The sequence below is a fragment of the Orbicella faveolata genome, unplaced genomic scaffold (assembly GCF_042242905.1).
Source record: "Orbicella faveolata isolate gen_17 unplaced genomic scaffold, um_ofav_v1 contig_24, whole genome shotgun sequence".
NCBI classification, from domain to species: Eukaryota; Metazoa; Cnidaria; class Anthozoa; order Scleractinia; family Merulinidae; genus Orbicella; species Orbicella faveolata.
Window position 1 is genome coordinate 20,546,322 of NW_028301552.1, and position 21,800 is coordinate 20,568,121.

A 21,800-nucleotide genomic window follows, 5' to 3' on the forward strand; every position below is an offset into this window, starting at 1 on the left:
TACATTAACTAATCTATGCACAATTCCTCCATATGAGATGAGATGTACATATACCTTCTAAGTTTCTTCACTCGTGATTGAAGCAAAGCACTCTCTCTTGCCATATCGCCGTCATCATCAGCTCTAACCTGTTGGTCCTGTACTTGTCTTCTCATGTCATCCACATCTTGACTGATCGACGCTTGTGATCGTAATTCTGACGAGAGATGAGCCACACTCCTAGCTAAAGTGACAACATGAGACTCCAGACGTCCAAAGCGTTTGTTCACAGCCCTGTTTGAACATTTAGAAAGGAGGAGATTCAGTTCAAAATGTCCACTATTTGCATGAACGCAGATTTGTATCGTTAATCATTACGCAGGATTTTGGAAGAGCAAAGCCAGAGGTCATAAGTTATTAGTTATCGATAAAAACCTCTAATATAAAAATATATTTCCAAATGAGATAACAACACTTTTTACAAGTATTTTAAAGGCCTTACTTAATATCTTTGTTTCTCTGTTTCTTGTAAGTCGCCAGGCTTGCTGCAAAAGTACAGAGAACACAAATGAACGATACAATAACGAGAAGAGTACGCTCTCAGTACACTTGACTTATATTGCTCTTGTATAACAAAAACACTGCTTTATTGAGGTAACCCTTCCCGTTCTGTACTGGTAATCCCTGAAACCCTGCCATGCACAACCAAAAAGCGAGAAGCGGGGGATACAAACTAATCCGGTTTATAATTTAAGAATACACTACGTTGCTGTTGTCCCTTCGGACTACCCAGATAAGAACAATATCGGTTTTGGTAGTTAAACAACAACTGGTTTATGTATCCGGGACACACTCACATACCTTGCAGAGCAGCTGCTCTCTGACTGTTTTTGTTGTTGGAGGATTTAGAATCCTTGGACTCTACATCCATGTTGGTCAACATCTCACTGTACATCCCTTCCAGAGATTCAAGCTGTGGATTTCAGAGACAACGTGTAAGGTCATGCATTTAAAGAAACACCACAGGGTACCCGGCGGGGATATTATGACGACTTGTATAACACATTTTAGTTCAAACTGATATCGAAAAAAAAAATGATGGGACGCACAAAATCAAAAATTTAGGCAAGTGTTGGCTAAAAATCAAAAGTCGATAGAACAGTCGATAAACACCACATGTATGTTTCTAAGAATTTTCTTAAGATGTCAATTTAAACCACGAAGTCTCAATCAAATCCTTATAATAATTAACACCGACCGAGAGATCATATCGTGCTGTTGGCCTGGGTCCGAGTGGCAAGACCAAAGGGAGACAATTTTCAGTCTAAAGGTCACTTTGCACAATTTTATTTTGCTTTATTTGAATCGTGTCGCTAAAAATAATCGTGGTCTGTAAAATCTGTTCCACTGAAACAGAGATTTGAAAATAAGGCCAATTTTTCGCCCCACACCAAATGGGCGGAAAATTGTGTCCTCTAAGTTAGCCTTCAACAACTGCTATTGGTACGAGTAACATAGTATTATTTTCTATCTTTGCAAGCCTCCAGCTACATATCCTGAGAGAGAATCTAAATTTGTGACAAAACTATCAATTTACATGTATTATTTATCTATTATTATTATTATTATTATTAATTTATTAATTGATTGTTAATTTAACAAAGAATTATTTCATTAAAATTCTGCCAATACCTGTTTTCGAATTACTTGTAAATCTGGAGTACTCTTTGCCTTTCCTGAAAGAAAAAAAATGAAAAAAAAAATAGATCGGTTATGGGAGCAATTTCTCAAAGGGTGGATACCTTAACTGCCATACCAAAAAACTATCCAGTGGATGGTAGACTGAGTTTTGTTAACGGCGCTTATTAACTTTTCCTACCTACTGGGTAGGCGCTTATTCGAGGTTGGACACTTAATCGAATATATATCGCGGTATCTTTAGATCCTTGTCAGGATGACTGAGAGAGCTCATACCTGATCCAAGAGAGCTTGTTCTGTCCCTTCTGCCCTTTGGTGTCCCACCGCTACCTCTGCCTCTACTGGAGGAACGTCTGCGTCGGTGATGATCTTCATCATCATCATCATCAGAGCTCAAACCAGAGGAATCTGATGTACTAACAAACACAAAGGTGGCAACTGATGACGTGGGTGACAGTGTCGGAAGCATGGGCGTGTCGGGTGGAGATGCTGATTCTGATCCAGACACTGTAGGAGTGGTTGACCTGTCCGCTAGCTTCTCAGCGACTTGTTTGAGGAAATCTGAATGGGAATTAACTCGTTGAAATCGTTTTGGTGGCGTGCCTTCCCCCTTGATGATCTGCTTTGCATGGCTGCTCTCACCATACATGCTTCCTGATCTGTCCTTTGAAGATCTTTGAGAGGACACCAGTTGTGGGCGCGAGACTTGTACTTCAGATGAAACGACAGTTGCCCTTGTTGGCAAGGCAACAGACGTACCTAATTTGCGATGTAACTTGGGTGAATTAGGTGGCGAGTCAGAATCCATCTTGGTCCTTCTGTTCTGGGGTGCTGTTGGTAATTTAGCTCCCCTGAGGAGAATTAAGATACACATGGGTGCATTAGCCACTACTGAAGCCCTGATAAAAAAGCAAACCCTAAAAGTAAAAACTGAGACTTGACTCAGCCAATCGTGATCACTACTTTATTTCCGTGTCAATTCGTTTTTATCTTGTTTACAAATGCTGCTGCTCTAGCGTTCTATCACGAATAGCGTTCTCTGCTTGGCTACGCTACTATCTATTCTGTTGCAGATAGTGAGTAGCGTAGCAGTGAGCGCTTGTTAACAAACTGGAGGTCGCTTCTTGGCGTTTTCGAAGTGTCTGTGAAGAGGATTTAGATCAAAGATTTGAAAGACTAGTAGATCTATACTAAAACAATCCGATTATTCACTCTAGATTTCTAAGCGTGATAGTTGACTTGGGCTGCGTCCTCGTCAACTATCACGCGATAGAAATCTCGAGCTCATAATCTAATTGTTTATTAGAAATCTCAAGCTCATAATATAACTGTTAAGTATTAACGATTGCGGGCGATTGCGTTGTTTGTTCTGGCAACCTCTGTGCAGCTCTGAGATATCAGGAGCTAGCTGATATTTGAAGAGGGCCATCGAGGTTAAAAAAACACCAGAACCAAAATTGTAAGGGTCGTAAAGTCTTCAGGATAACTAAGTCACAGTCTTTTCCTACTCGACCGTCTACTGACAGATGTTAAGATTTAGCTACCGAAATAAATTATTGACTCTTCCTCTCCAATGTTCAATGCTTATCGCACATCAAATTACAACTTTCAGTGTGTTTGTTGCAGGCTCATCATCCGAGAGAGAACCCCCTCCTCCTTTTCCGTTAAGTTGTAACTTACACGTCACTATAGAACAAAACGAAGCAAATACATTTTCTTCTTTTTGAACCCTTCTACTCCAACGTCATTCATAAGTTCCCTTTTCTTCCCGACCTCTGAAGAACAGCGACACTGGAAACAAGGTTACTTCTACTCTTTCTTTGATTCAATACCGAATACGCTGTAAGAAAACTAATTGTTTACCTTGCCGCCTTGGCAGTGCCTGTAAAACTGCTGGTCCTTCCTTGATTACGACCTTTCTGAACGTTCCTCATCTTTTGGGAAGGGTGACTTGGCTAACAAATGGAAGAGGAATGTTACTTCTTAGCGAAGACAGATCTACTTCCTTCGCAGCTGGGGGTCGCATGACCTATTTTTCACTCACTACAACGTATCATATCGGAAGAGCCGAAAAAACCACATGCTCTCGCAAGCTAATCATGATTGAAGAGTTGCTCGAGGCGCAACCGAGATGTTCTGTCCACAGACCGTCTATTTTGTCTTGAGTTCACTGAGATCGCAATTAACAACACTGCTAGAGGAGCTCAGTCACGGTTTGCGCATATTGAAAAGTTCAGCCTCGATTTTTCAAATTCGTCATTTGTATTCCGTGTTAATCTTCTCCATCCTTAGCCATCCTTGTTCCTTTATGGTTTATCATTATGTCTTTGGTGTTTTTCTATCTTATTACACTGTTATTTTCAGGTTTCCTACCATTTAAAGGTAATTTTGTATGTGGCCAACATAACTCAAAATACCACGACTCAGCTGCTTTAATCGCGGGGCATTTTAAAAAAGCCCGAACGCAGTTCGTACGTCCATTCTCGCGTTCCGCACTCGCATCGCTCGCGCGTTCGAAGAGAAATAACTCGCAGCAAAAAAACATAAACGTCTACGGACAGACTACAACCGAGAGAAATTCTAGCGTCCTTAACTGCTCTCAGAACTTCCACAGTACATCATAACTCGGTACAAGGCTAAAAACAGAATTAAAGCAATTGTTTTAGAACAATTTCAACGGAAACGTGCTTTAAAATCAGGGGAAAAATTATGTTTATAAAGGAAAACGCCTGCGACTTTGCTCTCGCCATGAACGTTCGTCTTTGGAATTGGAAAGAGCGCACGGTTTTGTGTACTAAGTTTGAAAGCGAACTTTTCTAGTTATGTTTTCAGGTCTATAGCTGATGAGCTGTCATTCTTACCACATAGCCAATCTTGTCTAGTTCCCGCATGCTACTGTAGTCCTTCACCTTCACCTCCACATCCGGCTTGTCCTCTTCAGCAACATCCAGCAGTGACTGAAGTCGTCTTTCCACATCGTCGTCATCGTCATCAAAACGATCTGACTTCGGTGGTGGTGGAATAATCAACTCCTCCTCTGTTTCCTGTAAAAAAAATTCAAAGATTTACTAACACACAAGTCACTCAATGTAAATACATCCATTTATATCATGTCATAAAAAATACAGCCAATCATAATCCAGGAAAGCCGCTGTATATTCGTCGATATGACACCTTTCCATCATGCGCCGCGCATATGTCGCATTGATTTTGCTGGCCACTGTATTTTCTATGGCATGGTTTTTTATTAAGCTGAGTTGGTTGGTGAAATTTTGACGCTTTCTTAAAGTTTCCTGGATGCCATTGTCCCTCATTTCTATGAATTTCTGTATGCAGTTAGTAGATAGCTCAGCAACTCTGTTGTTTTCAGCAAGTTTTTTGTGACAGAACTTTCCCTTCCAGCTGAAAAATTCCAACCTAAGCGACACTACACTAGCTAGTAAGTAAATACATGTAACTGGTAGGTGTCATTACTATAAATTCTTGCTCTGTTGGTGTTAAATAATCAGCCATCTTCAAGGTTTACTTATTTATTTATTTATTTATTTACTTATTTATTTGTTTATTTTTTATTTATTTATTTATTTATTTTTTATTTTAAAAAAATCTTCAAGGTTTAAAAGCATACTTGTTCTTTGTTCCTTAAAGAAGGCAACAATGCAAAATGTTGATTATTTTATCTGATAATTTAGCACTATTGCAGTTATTATTTATTTATTGTTATCTCCCTGTTAGTTAATTGTGTTCGAACCTCTGCAGCCTGTCCTCCAGGATTTGGTGTACTCAATAATGATCTCAGTCTATCTTCCAATGAAATGGTTCCATTGCTGCGAATCTGCAGTGAAAAAGATTGAAAACATTAACACAACATTGAAATGGCACTGTCTCACACAAGATACATTTTCTTTCTGTTTTTCAACTCTGCAAGGCATTGTGCTTTTCTGATGTGGTGTGCAGTTACTGTAATTTTGATAATACACTTTCAAAGCCATTTGCCCATGATAAAGGTTACTGAACAGCACTGACTCTTTGACCAATCAAACATTTTCTATTTTATAACAACTAAGCACTTACTAGTGAAGATAGTGGACTCTCGCTGGTCTGTAGGACTCCTCTTTTGTCCAGCTCAGTTCGGTTCTATGACACAATAGTTACAGCATTTTTTTGTTGTTGTTGTTTATTAGCAGGTGTGTACCTTAACAGACAAAGGTTAAAATCTAAAGAATTAAAATCATACTGCCAATTAAGTTAGTTACTGCAACTAATTATGATATCTACCATGATCACAACATCTGAAGGCTGTACAGGTTTTCTGGATTGATTTTCCTGACCCTCAAGCATCCCTGGCATGCGGAACTCTTGTGCTGGGGATGTTTCACTCTTGCGAGTTGGTGAAGCCTCATCAGAGTGGTATCCTGAACTGTTACCATGTGGCCGTGGGTCAATATCATAACCTGAAACCCAGCAAACAAGTTTTACACATGCGCAATACACTTATCAAAGTCATGGTTGTGTCTTAGTGATTTCTTCATACACTTACAGTTTCTAAAGCATATTTTAAGTAAATGAATTCAATGTGATGATAACTGAATCGGCCTTTCGTCTCATAGACTATCATTCTGTAGAAATCTTGAGCGCACATGTAATCATTTAAAAGGTAGCAGGTTATAAAAATATAAGAATAGATGTGATATTTCAGGGAAAAAAATTAAAACAGCGTCACGTAAATGTCAAACTCAGGACTTACAAATAACTTCTGCCCTTTCACACGCCAAGAGTGTAACATACTTAATAGTCATGATTGAACTACTGTCTACTACGGTAATACAAAACCAACCATTTGTCAAATAACTTTTGCCCTTTCACACGCCAAGAGTGTAACATACTGAATAGTCATGATTGAACTACTGTCTACTACGGTAATACAAAACCAACCATTTGTCAAATGTGAGTGTGGCACCGTCCCATTTGTAAATCTGAAATCTTCTTCCTTAGTTGATCCAGATGAACCAGGGCGTGCTCTGTCGGGAGACATCCATCCTCCTCCCTGTAATAAAAGACACATGAACAATATTTAATTCAGATTGTCATCAGATGATTATTATCACATGTAATTATGATTAATTCAAGCCCACAGCAGAACAAAGGTTACACATCAGAAAAGGTAAATCAGCAAAAATCTGCATCAGGCCAAGAGGTCCTTACTGCTGGTTGGAGCTTATCTCTGTCAGTGTTTTTCTATTTTCCCCTTGATGGGATCCTAGTCCATGAGCAGAGTTACTCCCAGCTTTAAATTAACTGGTACCCATTTATAGGACCGGTATTCTTTCTCATTCTCATAAAGTCACTCATGAACTTAAAAACATACATGTACATGACTTGTACACAAAACTGACTTTTAGTTCTATTGACCTCAAATTGTGACTTGACATTTCTGCAGAGATTCAGGACAGATTTCACGTTACCATCGATAAGATCTGATGAGAAAAAGAACAACAGAAAAAAATAAATGTTATTTAGTTTTTTACATCATAATTAGCTTATTTTGTTACAATACAATGTGCTGACAAATGATCACTTTGTAAGGTGGACTAATGAAAGATGTTTGTGTAACAGATTATACTTGGGTCTGGCCCCATTTTATCAAATCATTGAAATCCTCAGATATCGTAGTTAACATGAATAATTCATTCTTACAAGGTTTAAGCACCTGACAGCATCTTTCTTTGCAACTACAGGAATTTGTAACTTCTTGCTTTAATCACTCAGATCCTTGTTTGATTGAAATGGTAACTGTAAAAAGTCATGAGCCGGATTGTTCGAAAGCTGTTTAATACTAACCCATGGTTAAAAGTTAACCAAGGTATTCATATTTCTTGTATAAAAATGTTTTTCACTGCTTTTGAGATTGTTCAAACCCAAAACAGAAGAACAAACAATGTCAACAGAAACCCTCAAGGCAAAGTTACAAAACTGAAATAAAAATTCTTGCTTGTCCTGGGTTAGCTTAATCAGCTTAAACAACCCAGCCCTGAAATATCCATATCTAGTAATAAAATATTAGGTTCTTGTGTTCAGAATCTTTATTAGAATTGTTTGCAGAATCTTTTGACAATTTCATCTAATCAATCAAAACAGATTGTATGTAGATGTAAACTACGTACGCACACATGTACCTCCAACATAGATTCCCTGTAGGTTTATATTTCTGTTTCCCATGAAGCTCATACATAGCTGAAGATTCTCCAACTTCTGGGCCCTTGTTATAGGACGTGCATAAACCCCTGGAATCTTCTGACCAGCTGTAAAGAAAAAAACAGTACAAACAATGTTAATATATAAATTAATTATTATTATCAAATCCGTCACTTTTCAATGTCAGTCTCCTTAATTTACATCACAGAATCTCCAGCGTGCAAAGAAAGTTATCTCTGATGGCCTGTGCCCTGCAAGAGCATCCGGTTTTTTCAGCTCTTGTTTCATGCGCAGACAAAAATGCAAGAGCCAAAAAATCTGAATGCTCTCACAGGCTGGATTGCCCTAGCCTAGCAGATTTTGCAGTCAGGCTAGTTAAGTCTATGTTTCACTTGCCCAACAGGAAAGGGAAGTTCCTTGGAAAAATGTTTGAGGAGATTCAAATTACAGATTAAGGAATGTAAGAGATATCGTTTTAGGGGATTTAAGTGAGAGTGAATTTTGGGCTAGTACATTATAGTAACTGCTTATAAGTCAGCTTCTTAGCACCCTGACCTCACTGGTTTTTTTTTACTATAGTCAACACAAAGGTCTACACACTCAATAAGTTTAGGACCCACAAATAAATTAAAAACTTATATTTTCTCTTAGTGTAAAGTACTTAATAAATGATGAGAATGTATTAAATTTTTAATGAATTGGATTAATAAATTTGTAGGTGTTAGCTGAGTTGCTAAAAGTAGCTGGCTGCCTAGTAATGAACATCACCAGCTACAGTAAGGACATAAATGTACTTCATGATCTTGGCCGAGTACATATTAGCTGTAAGTAAAATCAGCCATACACTACCTGCTTCACAACTCTGTGACAAGCCTGATCAGAATAATATTTGTAAAATGAACCTCTTTTCTTCCTGTATACAAATGTATCACAGACCTTAAATTTGACATTACGTCTGCATACTGAAAAGGTTGCCACAGTGCTATGTATAATCAACTGTTCAGTAATGTCCAGAGGTAATGAAGGCAAGCAAGACAAGGCTGCAATTTATGGCTGTGCCACTGATTATTCAGCGCACTAGACAGCAAGAATTTGCTCTTACTACATAGAAATGTAATAACAAGATATTTTTGTGTTTGGTATGAAACAAAATGAAGTGTATTAGCTTCATTTTTGGCAGAGTTCAAGAAGAACTTGTTTAAGTAAACACATCAAACATTCCTTAAAAAATACAAATAAACCCCACTACGAACACAAAGTGCACAGATGTAGCACGTTCAACAAAAGTTATGCTTTACATAAAAAGATCATAAACAAGACAGAATATCGAATTACACATTGATCACAAACAAAAAGGGAGATCATCTGTGTAATGCTTAGCATAGTACAGTTATCAGCAAACAAGGATTAGCCAAAGCCAAGGATGCCAACATCACTAACGTCAAAGACAAGAATAGCATATTTACTTCTTCTTTTCTGCCATTTTAGCATGGTTTTCTGATCATCATAGCTTCACAACTGCATTCATTGCAATGCTAAATGCCATTTGTGCATGGGAGAAGTCTACCATGTAGAACTGAGCTTGCAATGCAAACCCTCCAGCAAACAAGCCAAGAAAGATTAACTGTGAATTCACTGCTTTGACACACTTCACCAAATTTGTATAATGGCAAAATTAGTTAATAACTAATACAGTGATTATTAGTATGTTTACATACAATGGGTATAATGAACGATGTGATTGATGATTACACTCCACAGCAATTTCAAGGATAAACAAAGTACACTTTTGTATTCTATTCTAAAAGAAACAGTTCTGCTCATGATTTTAATGTTAAAGACTATAAAGACGATGAAGTACATGTACTGTTTCACAGGCTAATAAATACATTCTGGATTATCAATATGGGGGCAAAAAGTTAATAAACAGTCACTATATTGGCTTTTAATGTTTTGGTTTTCAGTCAAGCTATATACAGAATGTGATATAGAACAAAAGGGTGCCACATGTTTAACAACCATGAGTTTGTCCTATTTACATATCAATAACATGTGCTACTATTGATATTAAATGACTTTGAATGACAATGACTTCTACACCACTCCAATTCCCAAGAATGCATGATTAATGCCTAATTTCTCCATACAATATCAAAAAGCTGTTAATCAGTCAGGCAATGAGAATAAAGAACACAGTCAACTAAACTAAGCTTATTGTCTCTAGTAAGGTAACACCAAATACAGTGTAATCTGGTGAGATTATTACTAGCCAAAATTACCTGCATTGATGCGCAAAATAAATATGAATATTAGCACCATTATGTGAGATGTAAAACAATCCTACCACCTGATAGCTATGACACTTGTTAGGTGTTTCATTATGTTATTTTTACAACTTTTACTAACGATAATAGACCATATTTGTATTCTCGGTATTGGACTGGAACTAGCTTGCAACCGAGGTTAATGCGGGGAGTCTTTTCAAATGCAAATCACATTTGTCGCTTTTTAATGATATTCCCCCGTACGAGCCTCCATTTCAAGCTAGTTCGGGACAGTTCAATACCGAGAATACGAATATGGCCTATTCATTACTCCACATTATGCAATTAATTATTTTCTTCAAATTTGTGCAGTTCCAGAAAATTAATATTATTGCTCTCCCACAAAAGAGATTATAATTCCCTGGCGCATGGGGGGTTTGGTGAAACCAAAAAAATTAAATTGTAATATGAAGCTGTATTGGAATTTCCAGAGGGGTGGGGCAAGGGGGACCCAAAAAAAATCCCTTCCGTGAGGGAGATATGGATATTTTCTGGACATACAAAATATGCTATTCAGTCTTTAATACTAAGTTAAGTTACGTAAACTAAATTTTGCAAAAGAAATGAAAAGAAAGGAAACAGAATGAAAAAAGATGTCAGCCAGAAAAATGGAGGATGTCGAGTATCTTAGCCAAGGCTCCTTTGAAAGCATAGTTGACATGAATGTACAAAAGTGAGAGCTCTCTGTGTGATAACCTTCAAGAGGAATATAAAGCAACATCAACAGAAGTAGAAAGTTTGCCTTTAACTTCCAAAGTTTTGTATTTTGCAAAACAGGCTTTTCAAAAGGCATTGTGCGACCATAAGTTAGAAGTAAAAAGAAAGATGTAGAGGGGTGCATCTTGTGATGAATATACCAGATTTCATGTACAAAAATCTCTGTACCTCATTAACATGAAGAAAAATAAACACTATTAATAGCATCATGCAAAGTTAGATGTGAAGTGCTGTGCAATAGCCCAGGACTAACTAAAGACCAGGGTGCTTTTTTCAAACAGAAGCCACTGGATTTCTTTGACCACCACTTCTACAACTGATCAGGACAAAGTAATTGAGGTGACTGAAAAGTTTGGGCTAGCATACCATGGCTCCAACTTGCAGAAGGCCAACCTATAAAAGGCCACACACTAACCGTTCACATTCCACTTGGACATTAACCACAAAAGCTAAATGCAAGCTCGCAATTTTTACAGTGGTTAAATTCATCCTTTAGGAAATAAACCAGCAGTGGCAGAGCTAGGGGGTGTAGTAGAGCAATCGTCAAAATGGGAAGTTTGAAGCATCCAAAAAGTGGGGCAAAAACGAGTTATATGTTTAAATCTAAATGTTTAAATTTGTTAATTAGCTGTAAGTTATGAAAATCAGAGGGAAAGAATATGAAGAGCCGAAAACAAACAACAGCAAGCAGGAAACTCTTGCATGCCCTCCCTCCCCCCTTCCCCCAATGCAGTTCTTAACCACACTAAACACTTCGCAAGTCTTCATACTCCCACAATTAAACCAGGGCTGTGCATCAACAGTGTGGAGCTTAAATGTGGCCTCTTCCCTGATGGAGGCAACCATGGTTTATTATTGCCAGTGTAATTGCCGATATCTAACTTCTCCGCTTCAGGTTCGCAATTGTGAATATGATCTCAGGGGGTTTAAAAAGCTCCTAATGTACTGAAGGTGGCCACCACTACTTTTGGACTGAACAGTTTCCACCTTCTGTCTATTTCTGCTTGGAACTCTCTTTAGCATGATATAAGAAGGGCACTGGATTTAACTAGTTTTAAGAGTCAGTTAATTTTTTAAAATTATTATATATGTGCTTGTAAATAATGTGTAGTATCATTTGTAGTAAGTAGCACAATTTTAATAACGAGTCAGAGATGCTAGCATTTTTGTATGCTAATCAAAAATCTGAATTTAAATAAAGATATGTATGGATACATGTATAGGTATGACTGTATGACAAAATACCCTTGGAATTGGCCTAAGGGTCAAGGCTTTTCATTTCCTAAATCACTGCCTGCTCAACCTTTACTTCCTTGGCTGATGTCACCATGGGACCACCTAATACAACATTCCGGCCTCTACTCGTGAACAGACCACCAGGTTGCTTTCAAACACCAAGCCTTACTCACTCACTCATCCTCTTTGCCCCTTTGTGAGTGGAGCATAAGGCCACAAACACCAAGCCTTATTTAACAAAAACTCTGATCAAGCCTCCATCCCAAAAAATAGATCTGAAGCACAAATCCTCTGAGAATGTATATCTAACCACATAGGCATCGGTAAAGCTCTCACTGGTAAATGAACACCTCAAAGATTTTAAAAGGGCGGTTGCAACAATTAGTAAGGGGCCTGAAAAAGTGTATATTCAAAGGAAAATGATTCCAGTTCGAGGTAGTGGAGAGTTTGAGAAAACTGAGTTTGAGATTAGTGTTGACTGGTGGCAATCAGTCTCTCTCGGGTGATCACTTGGAAGAGATTAATTTACAAAGAAAAGGTTCAGTTGTGAATACTAAAGGTGGTTGTGGTGGCTTATAAGCAATCAAAACTAGAAAATTCACATGGCTGGCCATATGAGGTGCTGGTTGTTAGGGGTTTCATTAAGGGCCAGGCAGCAGGTGAATTGACCAGTTGTAAGGACTATTTTCACTGCCTTGTTTGACCATCTAGTGGAAAGTTTTTCTTATAGAGAAGTTCAGTTCAAATAGTTTTGCCTGCCTGTGAAAACCAGTTTCCCTCCTGCTGAAAAAGTATAGAGAAGTTCAGTTCAAATAGTTTTGCCTGCCTGTGAAACCAGTTTCCCTCCTGCTGAAAAAGTTAATAGAACCTCTGGGTTGTTTACAAGAATGGTTGAAGGGGCTTAGACCAGCATCTTACCTTATTACAGATATACAACATTTTTGCAACATCATTTTCACATAGAAATTGTTTCTATAAAAATTCTGGAAAATTCAATGCTTTAAAAAAAATGAGAAAACTAGTTTATTTCATAAAGGAGACATTACAAAATTGCTAGATTTTAGAAAATTAAGTGTCACAAAATATCACTCTACAAAATAATAAAAATAACTTGACACCTCAAAGTTTCATGCATGGAACGAGTTCAATTTCAAATTATTTTTTTAAATGATCAAATATAGTTTCTTCCAATTTATTATGAAGCTCTCTAAAGTACAGCATGTTTTGAATCATTTTGTACTAAAAATCATTTTGTTTTGATAGCTTTTTATTCTCATCACCATCTGTTTAACGACGTATTGAACAGATCGAGAACAGAGAATTTAAATTTTGATCACCACTGAGATAAACAAACATACACTGTACTGCCTGAATGTTCTTCTGCAGTGTGCTTGTGGTTTAGGAAAAATCCACATTATATTGACTTTTCACACAACATCAACAGATCAGACAATGGCCAAAATCAGATCAAATTTATGGCTGAACTTTAATATTGTTATATTTGACGGCCCGATCAGTAACCACAGGAAATATATACTTACAAGTAACCCTAGCAGAGAATAACAAATTTTCACACTTTGTGCCAAAGATGAGCTTCCTTGAGACGGAAAGAGAGACAGACCAGATTTAACTTCAAGTGTCTTACTTAACTGCAAGCGGAACTGTCGGAGCGCAGGGTTGTGAAAGATTAGCATACATATGGAGATCTTTTGTGGAAACATGTATCAGTTAATCTTGCTTATTCCTTTGTTTTCTTTACACGAGTAAGACCGATATAGATGCGTTTGACGGATGCCAGAAACAAAGAAGAATACTGTAATTGCAGTCTCAAATATATATCATCACCTACCCAGCGTTTCCAAAATGTAAACCAAAGTTTGCCCATCGCCCATCGAACGACGGATGTCGGAAATCAGTCGGCGCTTTCCTTTCTTTAGCAACTGATTAGCCCAGGATGTGTGTTCCTTTCGGATAGAAGGTATAAATCTATTAATAACAAATACACACACAATCTAGAATCAACAAGTGAACACTTAATGGCTAAGGACCTACACACAGAATGCGTAGCAACTGAAGTGTACATTACAACTTAGGGTCGTTTTGCATTTATATGTAAAGTTTAACCCAACTGCGAAGCACTACGTCGCCAATTGATAACAGTCTTTGCCCGCATTGAATCACAACGCGTGTTTATACAAATTTAATGAAGTTTAACTTAAGTTATAGTTATGCACCTGGCATTCCTTCAGCGCCCATTCGCCAGTTACGGAAACTTTCACTGGTGCGTTCTTCGAATGAAACGCCGGGAAGGCAGTGGCTTCTAATTTTCGGCCGCGTGGGTTCGCGGCAGCGAACGTTTGCTTCGAGAACGCCGTTCCTTCTGCAACGGGATGGCGAGATACGTCCGCTGAATGTGAACTTGTGTTCTGTGCCGATGTGACCCTTGCTAGGGAACTTGTAGGCTGTAGTTCGACCTCATTCTGCCAACTTTGCTGCGGACATAATCATTGCGGATGAGAGTTCACTCCAGATTTCAAATTCTTGCTGTCAAAGCAAAAGAGCGAAATAAATCGAACATCATAGAGCGTGGCTTACCACAGGTTGACCGCCAACCCCGATTTTCAGCTTCCTAGAATGTCCGCGGTTATTCCTTATGTCCGTCATTTATGAAAGTTAGCATTTGCTTCCCTAAATAACCATCTTGTAGAGAGATAAGCGAGTTTAATTTGCCGCGACGTAACACAACACTCGGTGTAAAATTGTGCGGCCCCACTGACGTGCGTGTCAATTTCATTCTCAAACCATTGTCCGTTTCCTATTGGCTGAGACAACTATCATCCCCCGCCAATTAACTTATTACAGTGTTTTTGTTGATTCACGTAATTTTTGTGGGTGCTCTACAAGAGGCTTTTCACAATCCAGTATTTTGGGAAATTAGATTTTACTTTAGGCGGGCATAACTTTGAGTTGCAGTGCTTTTTTCCAAGTGCCTGTTCATTACAGACATTGTGAACCCACTGAAAGTCACAACATCGCGAGAGCGCTTTAGGGGTCCTTTAGAGAATTTTAAAGGTAACTGAAAGTTCGTTTTCAGCAGTTCGAAAACCACAGTCTGATGAAGTTGCAACTCTGCACGCCACCATACAGGTTGGCTTAATAATAATTCAATAAAAAGATTACGTATAAAGCTAAGATTAGAAAGCTAAGCTAATACTTCACTGCTTAGCACAGAGCTTTTATTTTTATCTGCGGTTTTACGAGAAATCAATGCAATACGAGAACGGTCTTCGTGACAACGGGAACGTACCTCGAAAGATTATTGATGTTTCACGCTGATACACAGCGTGTTTTGATAACTTATTGCGTGATGTATCAAGGTATTACGTCGCGTTTTATCGAGCGAACGATCAATTCGATCTCGGTCGATCATGCGAAGCAAATCTGCTTTGTTGCTTTGTTTTGTTCACATGTGAAACAAAAAGCAATGCAATGTTTGATGAATACTGAATTCCACGCGACTCTTCGTGCAGGAATTATAATGGACATGAGTAACACGCAATCTATGGATCAAACACGCTGCTAGACATCCTGCGGCTTAACGCGTCACAACTAAAGTGGCTCGTCAAATGAAGTTATGTGGTTTGGCCTCTTGGCTTGGCAGTCGGCAGCTCTTCTAAATGATTGTCCTGGTTGGCTGCCTTTATTCGTGTCTCTTAAGAAAGAAACAAGTAATTTAGGTCAAAGCCTTTGTTTGATCAGGTGATAAACTGCAGTCGAAAAAGATGGCATTCGCTATGTGAACTGCATGGGTGGCGCTCCCGTTGCGCTAATTTTCGCAAGTTAGACGATTACTTTTCATGACTCTTACATGACCAATATATGAGAACTGATTTGTTTGCCCACATACTGTTGTACATATATAAATTATACTCTGTGGTAACTTTGCTAAGAGAAGTGCAATGAAGTAAACTTTTATAGCAGGTATTCAACACTTAGGAACTTGTTACTGAGCCGCAAGGAGCGAGCTGCAACCAGTTATAGCTCAATAACATTCCTTTCAGGTAAAGTTAGCCAACTGCATTGTAAACAGCGTTGAGTATTAAGCTTATACGTACTGGGCGGAAATGTCGCGCATAAGGCTGTATTTGTCATAAATGTACCAAGCTTATGATTAACCGCGAATCATTTTTCAGCTACCTCATTTTTGAGCGTAACTGTAAGCTTAAATAAGTTTCTCTTTGAATGAAAATAGCGTCTAGATCTACTGAGAAATTAAGCCGCGACGTGGCGGCGGCGGGGAGGGGGGGGGGGGGGAGGGAAGACTCCCATATGAGAGGGACGGGGATGTGCGTAGTCTCGTTTAGGAGTGCAAAGTCACGAACTTTGTTACTTTGCTCTCACTAAGGGTGTTCTCCCAGGGGAGGTACTTTGGGAATTTCTGGGTGGGGATGTGCCGCAGGGACCCTGGAACCCTTAGCCTATACCAGAGCTAGTTCAGCTGAATTTTGCTAACCTATACTAGAGTAAACTACCCAAATCCCCCCATCTATCGACACTGTTGAGGCTGATTTGCGTAAATTTAAACTTGCCGATTTATTTTTTTTTATATTTTTGAGTGGCAATTCCTGGTTTCCTTACTCTAGATAAAATCTTCAACCAACCAGTCAGTTTTGTGAAAAATGATACCCTATTCTAGACCCAAACGCTCTGATTTATATACCCTATCCTAGAGTAAACTGCTCAAAGACCATACCCTTCACAGCGGCACATACCTATGTAGCCCATATATGGCAGTGCCCCCCCCCCCCCCCGGGGTGTTCTGGATAAAACTGGCAAGGTATCTTCAAGGGTTGTACATGAAAAAATTAACAACAAGACATCTGCACACTACCTCATGCAGGTGTGGATCCAGGATTTTTCTTAGGAGGCAATGCACCACTAAGGAATGATTTAACTGAGTTTTTTTTTTTTTTTCTTTTTTCTTTTTTCACAAAATACCAGTCATATTAGAAAGGCATATGTCATCTCAGTGAGGGGGGTGCACTCCTGCACCCTCCCCTTAGATCCGCCCCAGGCTTGAAACTGAGACTCCCTTCTCTGTCTGCTAAGTCAGAGACACAAGAAAGCGTTTGCTTGCAACCGCTTCATTGTTTGATCAGCTCCCGTTAACAACCAGGGACGAATAAATTAAAAATATTGTTTTTTGTCAAGTTTTAATCAGTTTTATAACTTACACATGGCAGATAGGATTCAAAACGCTGTCCGTTTGCAAGGGAGTCACCACCACCCCACCCCCAGCCAGGAGAATTAGATTAGCTACCTTATGCTGTAACTGTGTCACTCATGAGAAATGCTTTTTTGTTGCCTATTTCTGGCTACTTTCTTTTGCAGCCATTTCTTTTGGAACTGTCACGCAATGCTTCACACGTGATATCCCAAAAAGTGGTTGCGAAGGAGACTAGACCTTAGCAGATGAGTGACTGACCCTCATTTACATACTATTTGCATAATCTGATCACCCACTGCAATTCATAACTTGGTATTGCAATTTTTTAGGTCAGATGGCCCCGGCAATTTCTACAGCTTTTGAAGCATTTCTTTATAATAATTTCTCACAAGAGTTCACTAATTAATGAAAGGATCTCTCACAAGTGACTGCTTTTTTCTTTTTCGTAGAAACAACATGATTGAAGAAGTTGTTGCCCACATTTTCACAGGATTTGTAAATGTTGTAGCTGGTCTTCACCTGTCCGCAGTGCATAAACCTTCAATATTAGACATTGCAAAGTACTTGATTATTTTTTTTGTGGTCCCCTCGATTGCTGTGGTTGCTTATGATCAGTTCTTTCCTATATTTCAAGGAGTTAACCTATATCTGGTATTTGTTATTTCCACACCAGTACTTCTCATCACCCCTGTCTTGGCATTTGCTTTATTTCGCTTTTTCGGTGGCCACTGGTTGCTTAATTGGCACCTGAGGAAGACTTCACGATATCTAGATTTGTGTAACTTGCCTAACGAGTACAAAACATTGTTGCTGCCCAGAGATACAGCAAAATGGCATTACCAGCTTGCTGGGAGCTCAGCTGATCATGGGTTTGGATTTTTTCCTCTGCTGAGTTCAAACTCAGGGATATTTCCATGGTCAAAACCACAGATGATTCAAGATGTTGATGTGAATATATTTTATAAGCCATTGTGTGTTAGAATTGACCATTTGATACCTACATCACCTGGATATTGCAAGGTGGTTGTCAATGGCTTCACTCAAGATGCATTTTTGCATGATTGCATTGTCAAGTGTGGATCACAGTCTTTGCTTTCTGGAAGGTTAGTTTCACAAAAAATAGGAGAAGAGTTTGCCACAGCAGATGTGGAATACAACTACCCTGCAGTAACATTTAAAGCAGTTTTGGATGGCCCTCGGGGAAAGTTTACATTTCATAGCGATATTGTCTTTGGAATCAAAATAATCGACTCTGCAGATGTAGCTTATGATTGGTTCGTGCGAGTGCAAGATATATTTCCATGTCAACTTCTCGACATTATCAGGGCTACGGGATGCTACTTAGTTCACAAGCATTGTTTATCACATCATATCTCGCATGATTTTGATTGGAGAATTACATTTGCTGAAGCCGAGTCAAAGCTTTTTGAGTATCATTCTGACAAGACAGCGCTGAAATTGTGTTACGTTGTCATCAAATTTGCAATCAAGCAGTTCAGTCGAGTAAAGAAGAGAAGTTATCTAGCCCTAAAATCCTACCATTTAAAGACTGTTGTCTTGTGGATTGCTGAGCAAAGTGGAAAGCTTCCTTTTGATGTGTATACAATTAACAACAACAGCACACTAGGGGCACTGTTGTCACATATCATATCAACATACAGGCAACATCTACATGAAGGATATTTACAACACTATTTTATAAGGGGTGTAAACATTTTGGAGCCCTATGGTGTTGAAGAATGCACAGCAGCTATGCACTTGTTAGATGAGTTTAATAGGAAGCCACTGGCTACTGTGTCTAATTTTGATAATGCTAATATGAACCGCTGGAAATTTGAGCAGTTTGTCATTGTTAGTCAGCTTGTTGTGGTGGCATGCTTGTGTTTCAGCTGTTATTTTTCAGTAGTTGGTGAACTATTTGTGCAGCAAATCTATGTAGTGTGTGCTGTATTTGGTTTGATAATGATTGTAAAAATACTTCTAGATTGATGCATTGCTGTCTAGTTATCAGGGTTTCGTGGTATTATTTTTATAATATAATGCCATTTGCTCTTATTGACACATCTGATTTCATGATCTAACTGACATTTTTAAAACGTATCTCACAAGAAATTTTCACAGTTGCCTTGGAAAGTGAGAGAATTGAACTAAAGTCCATATTCAGGTGGCTGGTAACAGTTTCCAGATTTTTCCAGTAGTTATACTTTGATGGCTCAGTACTACCACATTTTATCAACTGATGTTGTAATATTAGGTATCACATTAACGACCAATCATTGTTAAACAATTGTGGTCACCTTTATGGTATATTAGGTTACCATAGTAATGATACAGCTTGTTAAAAATTCCAGCTTTTTAAAAGTGCTGCCTTATAACTCAAAAATGGCTTGTGGAAACCCATTTTTTATTATCGAATTGTGATAAGCATGTTAAGATAAATCTTTTGCAAAGTTTAAAAAAATTCTACCAACAGACCTTTTTAAACTTTGGGCCTAAATGGGTTAGGCATAGCCTGCGAACAGGCTCCTGGTGAGGACGGGAAAAAAGTTCAGCGAGCGAAGCGAGCCAATGAGTGCAAAACTGAAGAAGTCGGAGAGCGAAGCGATGCGGGAGGGACGCGGCGGGGAAGCCTGTAGACTCTTTTTGTGTGCCTATCCACCCTTGGTGATTTGCCTGAAGCAAATCAGTCAATGAGGTAATTAGACCTGTCAAGAAGCTACATTTTTTGTACAGCTCTAATCAAACAGCTGGGCCTGGCGTCATAACAGAGTGCAAGTAAGTAACATGTTCACGGAATATTTCAAACTTTGTCCCTCCAGAGCCAATACTTAGAGAGGTTAAAACATATTTTGAAATAGAAATGAGTCTAAACAAATTATAAGCATATGGCAAATTGCAGAGGTGTCAAACTCTGGGAAGCGACATGCAGATAACAGCGGAAACCATGCAGGCCTTTGACCTTTAAAAAAACTGATTGCTATAGCACAGTCAAACGGCTCCACTCTACTTAAAATTCCTCCTCAAAACACAGCATAAAGTGCGAAAGGTCCAGAGACAGAAAATTAGCTCAGTCAAACGGCACCACTCTACTTAAAATTCCTTCTCAAAACACAGCATAAAGTGCGAAAGGTCCAGAGACCGAAAATTAAAAGAGAACGGCAAATGTACAAATGACACGAACCGTAGGAGTCTTGTACGGCGGTCAACCGCATTTTACAAAGATCTGTCAAATGATCATCTCAAAGATGTCAACAATCAATGATTTAACCAATCAGATCATGATACCAGATTCTAGTATCATGGAACGGAGGCATCAATAGAATGTCTACAGGCTCCCACTCTTTGTTCTAGGTTAGGTATGACCAAGGTGACTAGTGCCCATCCTCTGGAAATATGTCTGTGTCGTGACGAGCGTTTCTCGACAGCATTGCCCAATAAACTGCAACCAGAAGATCTGGAGACTGATGCAAGGACGGTTGTCTGGCGCCATAACGTCAGCCGTATCCGGGCAGATGGGGCTCGCGGAGATGGTCTAGGAAAAGGAAAAGTCTGATTCCAAACCCGGGTAGATGGAAACTCGTTAGCCCTGGAAGGCAACCACCTAAAGGCGGCGAAATACGAAATACAAAAGCCATCAACTTGTCGCGTAACATTGTTTCGTTGCAAGTTTGGGTTGATGAAAAACGAGCAACAAAGCCAAAATTTGTCGCTCAAAGTAGACCCGCGCTCTACTTTTCCCAACAACTTTCTTCAATCCGCAACAAATGTTTTTGTTGCGCGACAAGTTGATCATGCAAGGTGAAAAACGCGAAACATCGTCCCAAAACTTGCAACGAAACAATGTTAAGGGCCGAGTTGAGAGTTTTGTATCTCGTATTTCGCTGCCTTAAGGGAGGAAAATCCTGACAGAAAGCTAACCAGCCCTCCTGGTATGGCGATTAATTAGGCTGAGGGTTAACAATGATCAATACCAGATTTCTACCACCAAAATCATACTCGAACAGGAATGCAAAGGGAGGCCACCTCCGGATGCGCCTTCATCGAGTGTAAAAAGGCGTTCCATTCTGTCCATCGGGGTAGCTTATGGAACACAATCCAAGTTTGAGCGCATCCAAGCGAAAACGGAAAGGCTGGTTACTGCGGCAGGAAGAACAGGTTTGTCTGAAGGCACTAAATAAGATGTAAAATGTTGCGAATAGATAGAGCAAGGGTGGACAGGGTTAGAGTCAGGAGCGAAGAGGTACAAGATGCTGCAAAATTTGTCTACTTGGGTGCAAAAAGTCTCGAAACTGAGATGGGGGCAGAACAGAGGACATTAAGAATAAGCACAAAGAGTAAGCTAATTAAAGATGTTATTTTGTAAGTAGTGTAAGCATTAGTTACCTAATTAAAAAAAAAAACAATAATATATTGTGGAAAAAAGA

The 21,800-nt window shown here is 39.0% G+C and overlaps 2 protein-coding genes across 3 annotated transcripts in view; one reads left to right on the top strand and one right to left on the bottom strand.

Moving 5' to 3' along the window:
• LOC110047104 (uncharacterized) overlaps positions 1-14,928 on the bottom strand; it is a 19,279-nt gene extending 4,351 nt beyond the window's left edge. Inside the window, exons 1-16 of one of the 2 annotated variants that reach the window (XM_089291605.1) lie at positions 14,745-14,928; positions 14,384-14,641; positions 13,999-14,113; positions 7,854-7,979; positions 7,090-7,154; positions 6,613-6,724; positions 5,956-6,131; positions 5,752-5,814; positions 5,429-5,512; positions 4,539-4,721; positions 3,541-3,632; positions 1,954-2,528; positions 1,672-1,715; positions 841-952; positions 482-524; positions 55-273 (exon numbers count right to left, since the gene is read on the bottom strand). In XM_089291605.1, coding sequence (XP_089147731.1) covers positions 55-273; positions 482-524; positions 841-952; positions 1,672-1,715; positions 1,954-2,528; positions 3,541-3,632; positions 4,539-4,721; positions 5,429-5,512; positions 5,752-5,814; positions 5,956-6,131; positions 6,613-6,724; positions 7,090-7,154; positions 7,854-7,979; positions 13,999-14,113; positions 14,384-14,641; positions 14,745-14,813 — 2,336 coding nt within the window. In that variant the 5' untranslated portion in view covers positions 14,814-14,928. Of the gene's footprint in view, positions 1-54; positions 274-481; positions 525-840; positions 953-1,671; positions 1,716-1,953; positions 2,529-3,540; positions 3,633-4,538; positions 4,722-5,428; positions 5,513-5,751; positions 5,815-5,955; positions 6,132-6,612; positions 6,725-7,089; positions 7,155-7,853; positions 7,980-9,338; positions 9,565-13,998; positions 14,114-14,383; positions 14,642-14,744 lie in introns of those variants that run through there. The other variant, XM_089291606.1, reaches the window with a different exon arrangement.
• Positions 14,929-15,560: 632 nt separating this feature from the next.
• On the top strand, positions 15,561-21,782 carry LOC110047120 (cyclic GMP-AMP synthase-like receptor 1). Its single transcript, XM_020752858.2, has 2 exons — positions 15,561-16,210; positions 17,826-21,782. Exon 2 carries the CDS (start codon positions 17,833-17,835, stop codon positions 19,363-19,365), a length of 1,533 nt encoding a protein of 510 aa, XP_020608517.2. The 5' UTR covers positions 15,561-16,210; positions 17,826-17,832; the 3' UTR covers positions 19,366-21,782.
• The last annotated feature ends 18 nt before the right edge of the window (positions 21,783-21,800 follow it).

Coding starts and splice junctions, on each gene's coding strand:
- LOC110047120 (XM_020752858.2), top strand. CDS start 17,833: ATGATTGAAGAAGTTGTTGCCCACATTTTCACAGGATTTGTAAATGTT.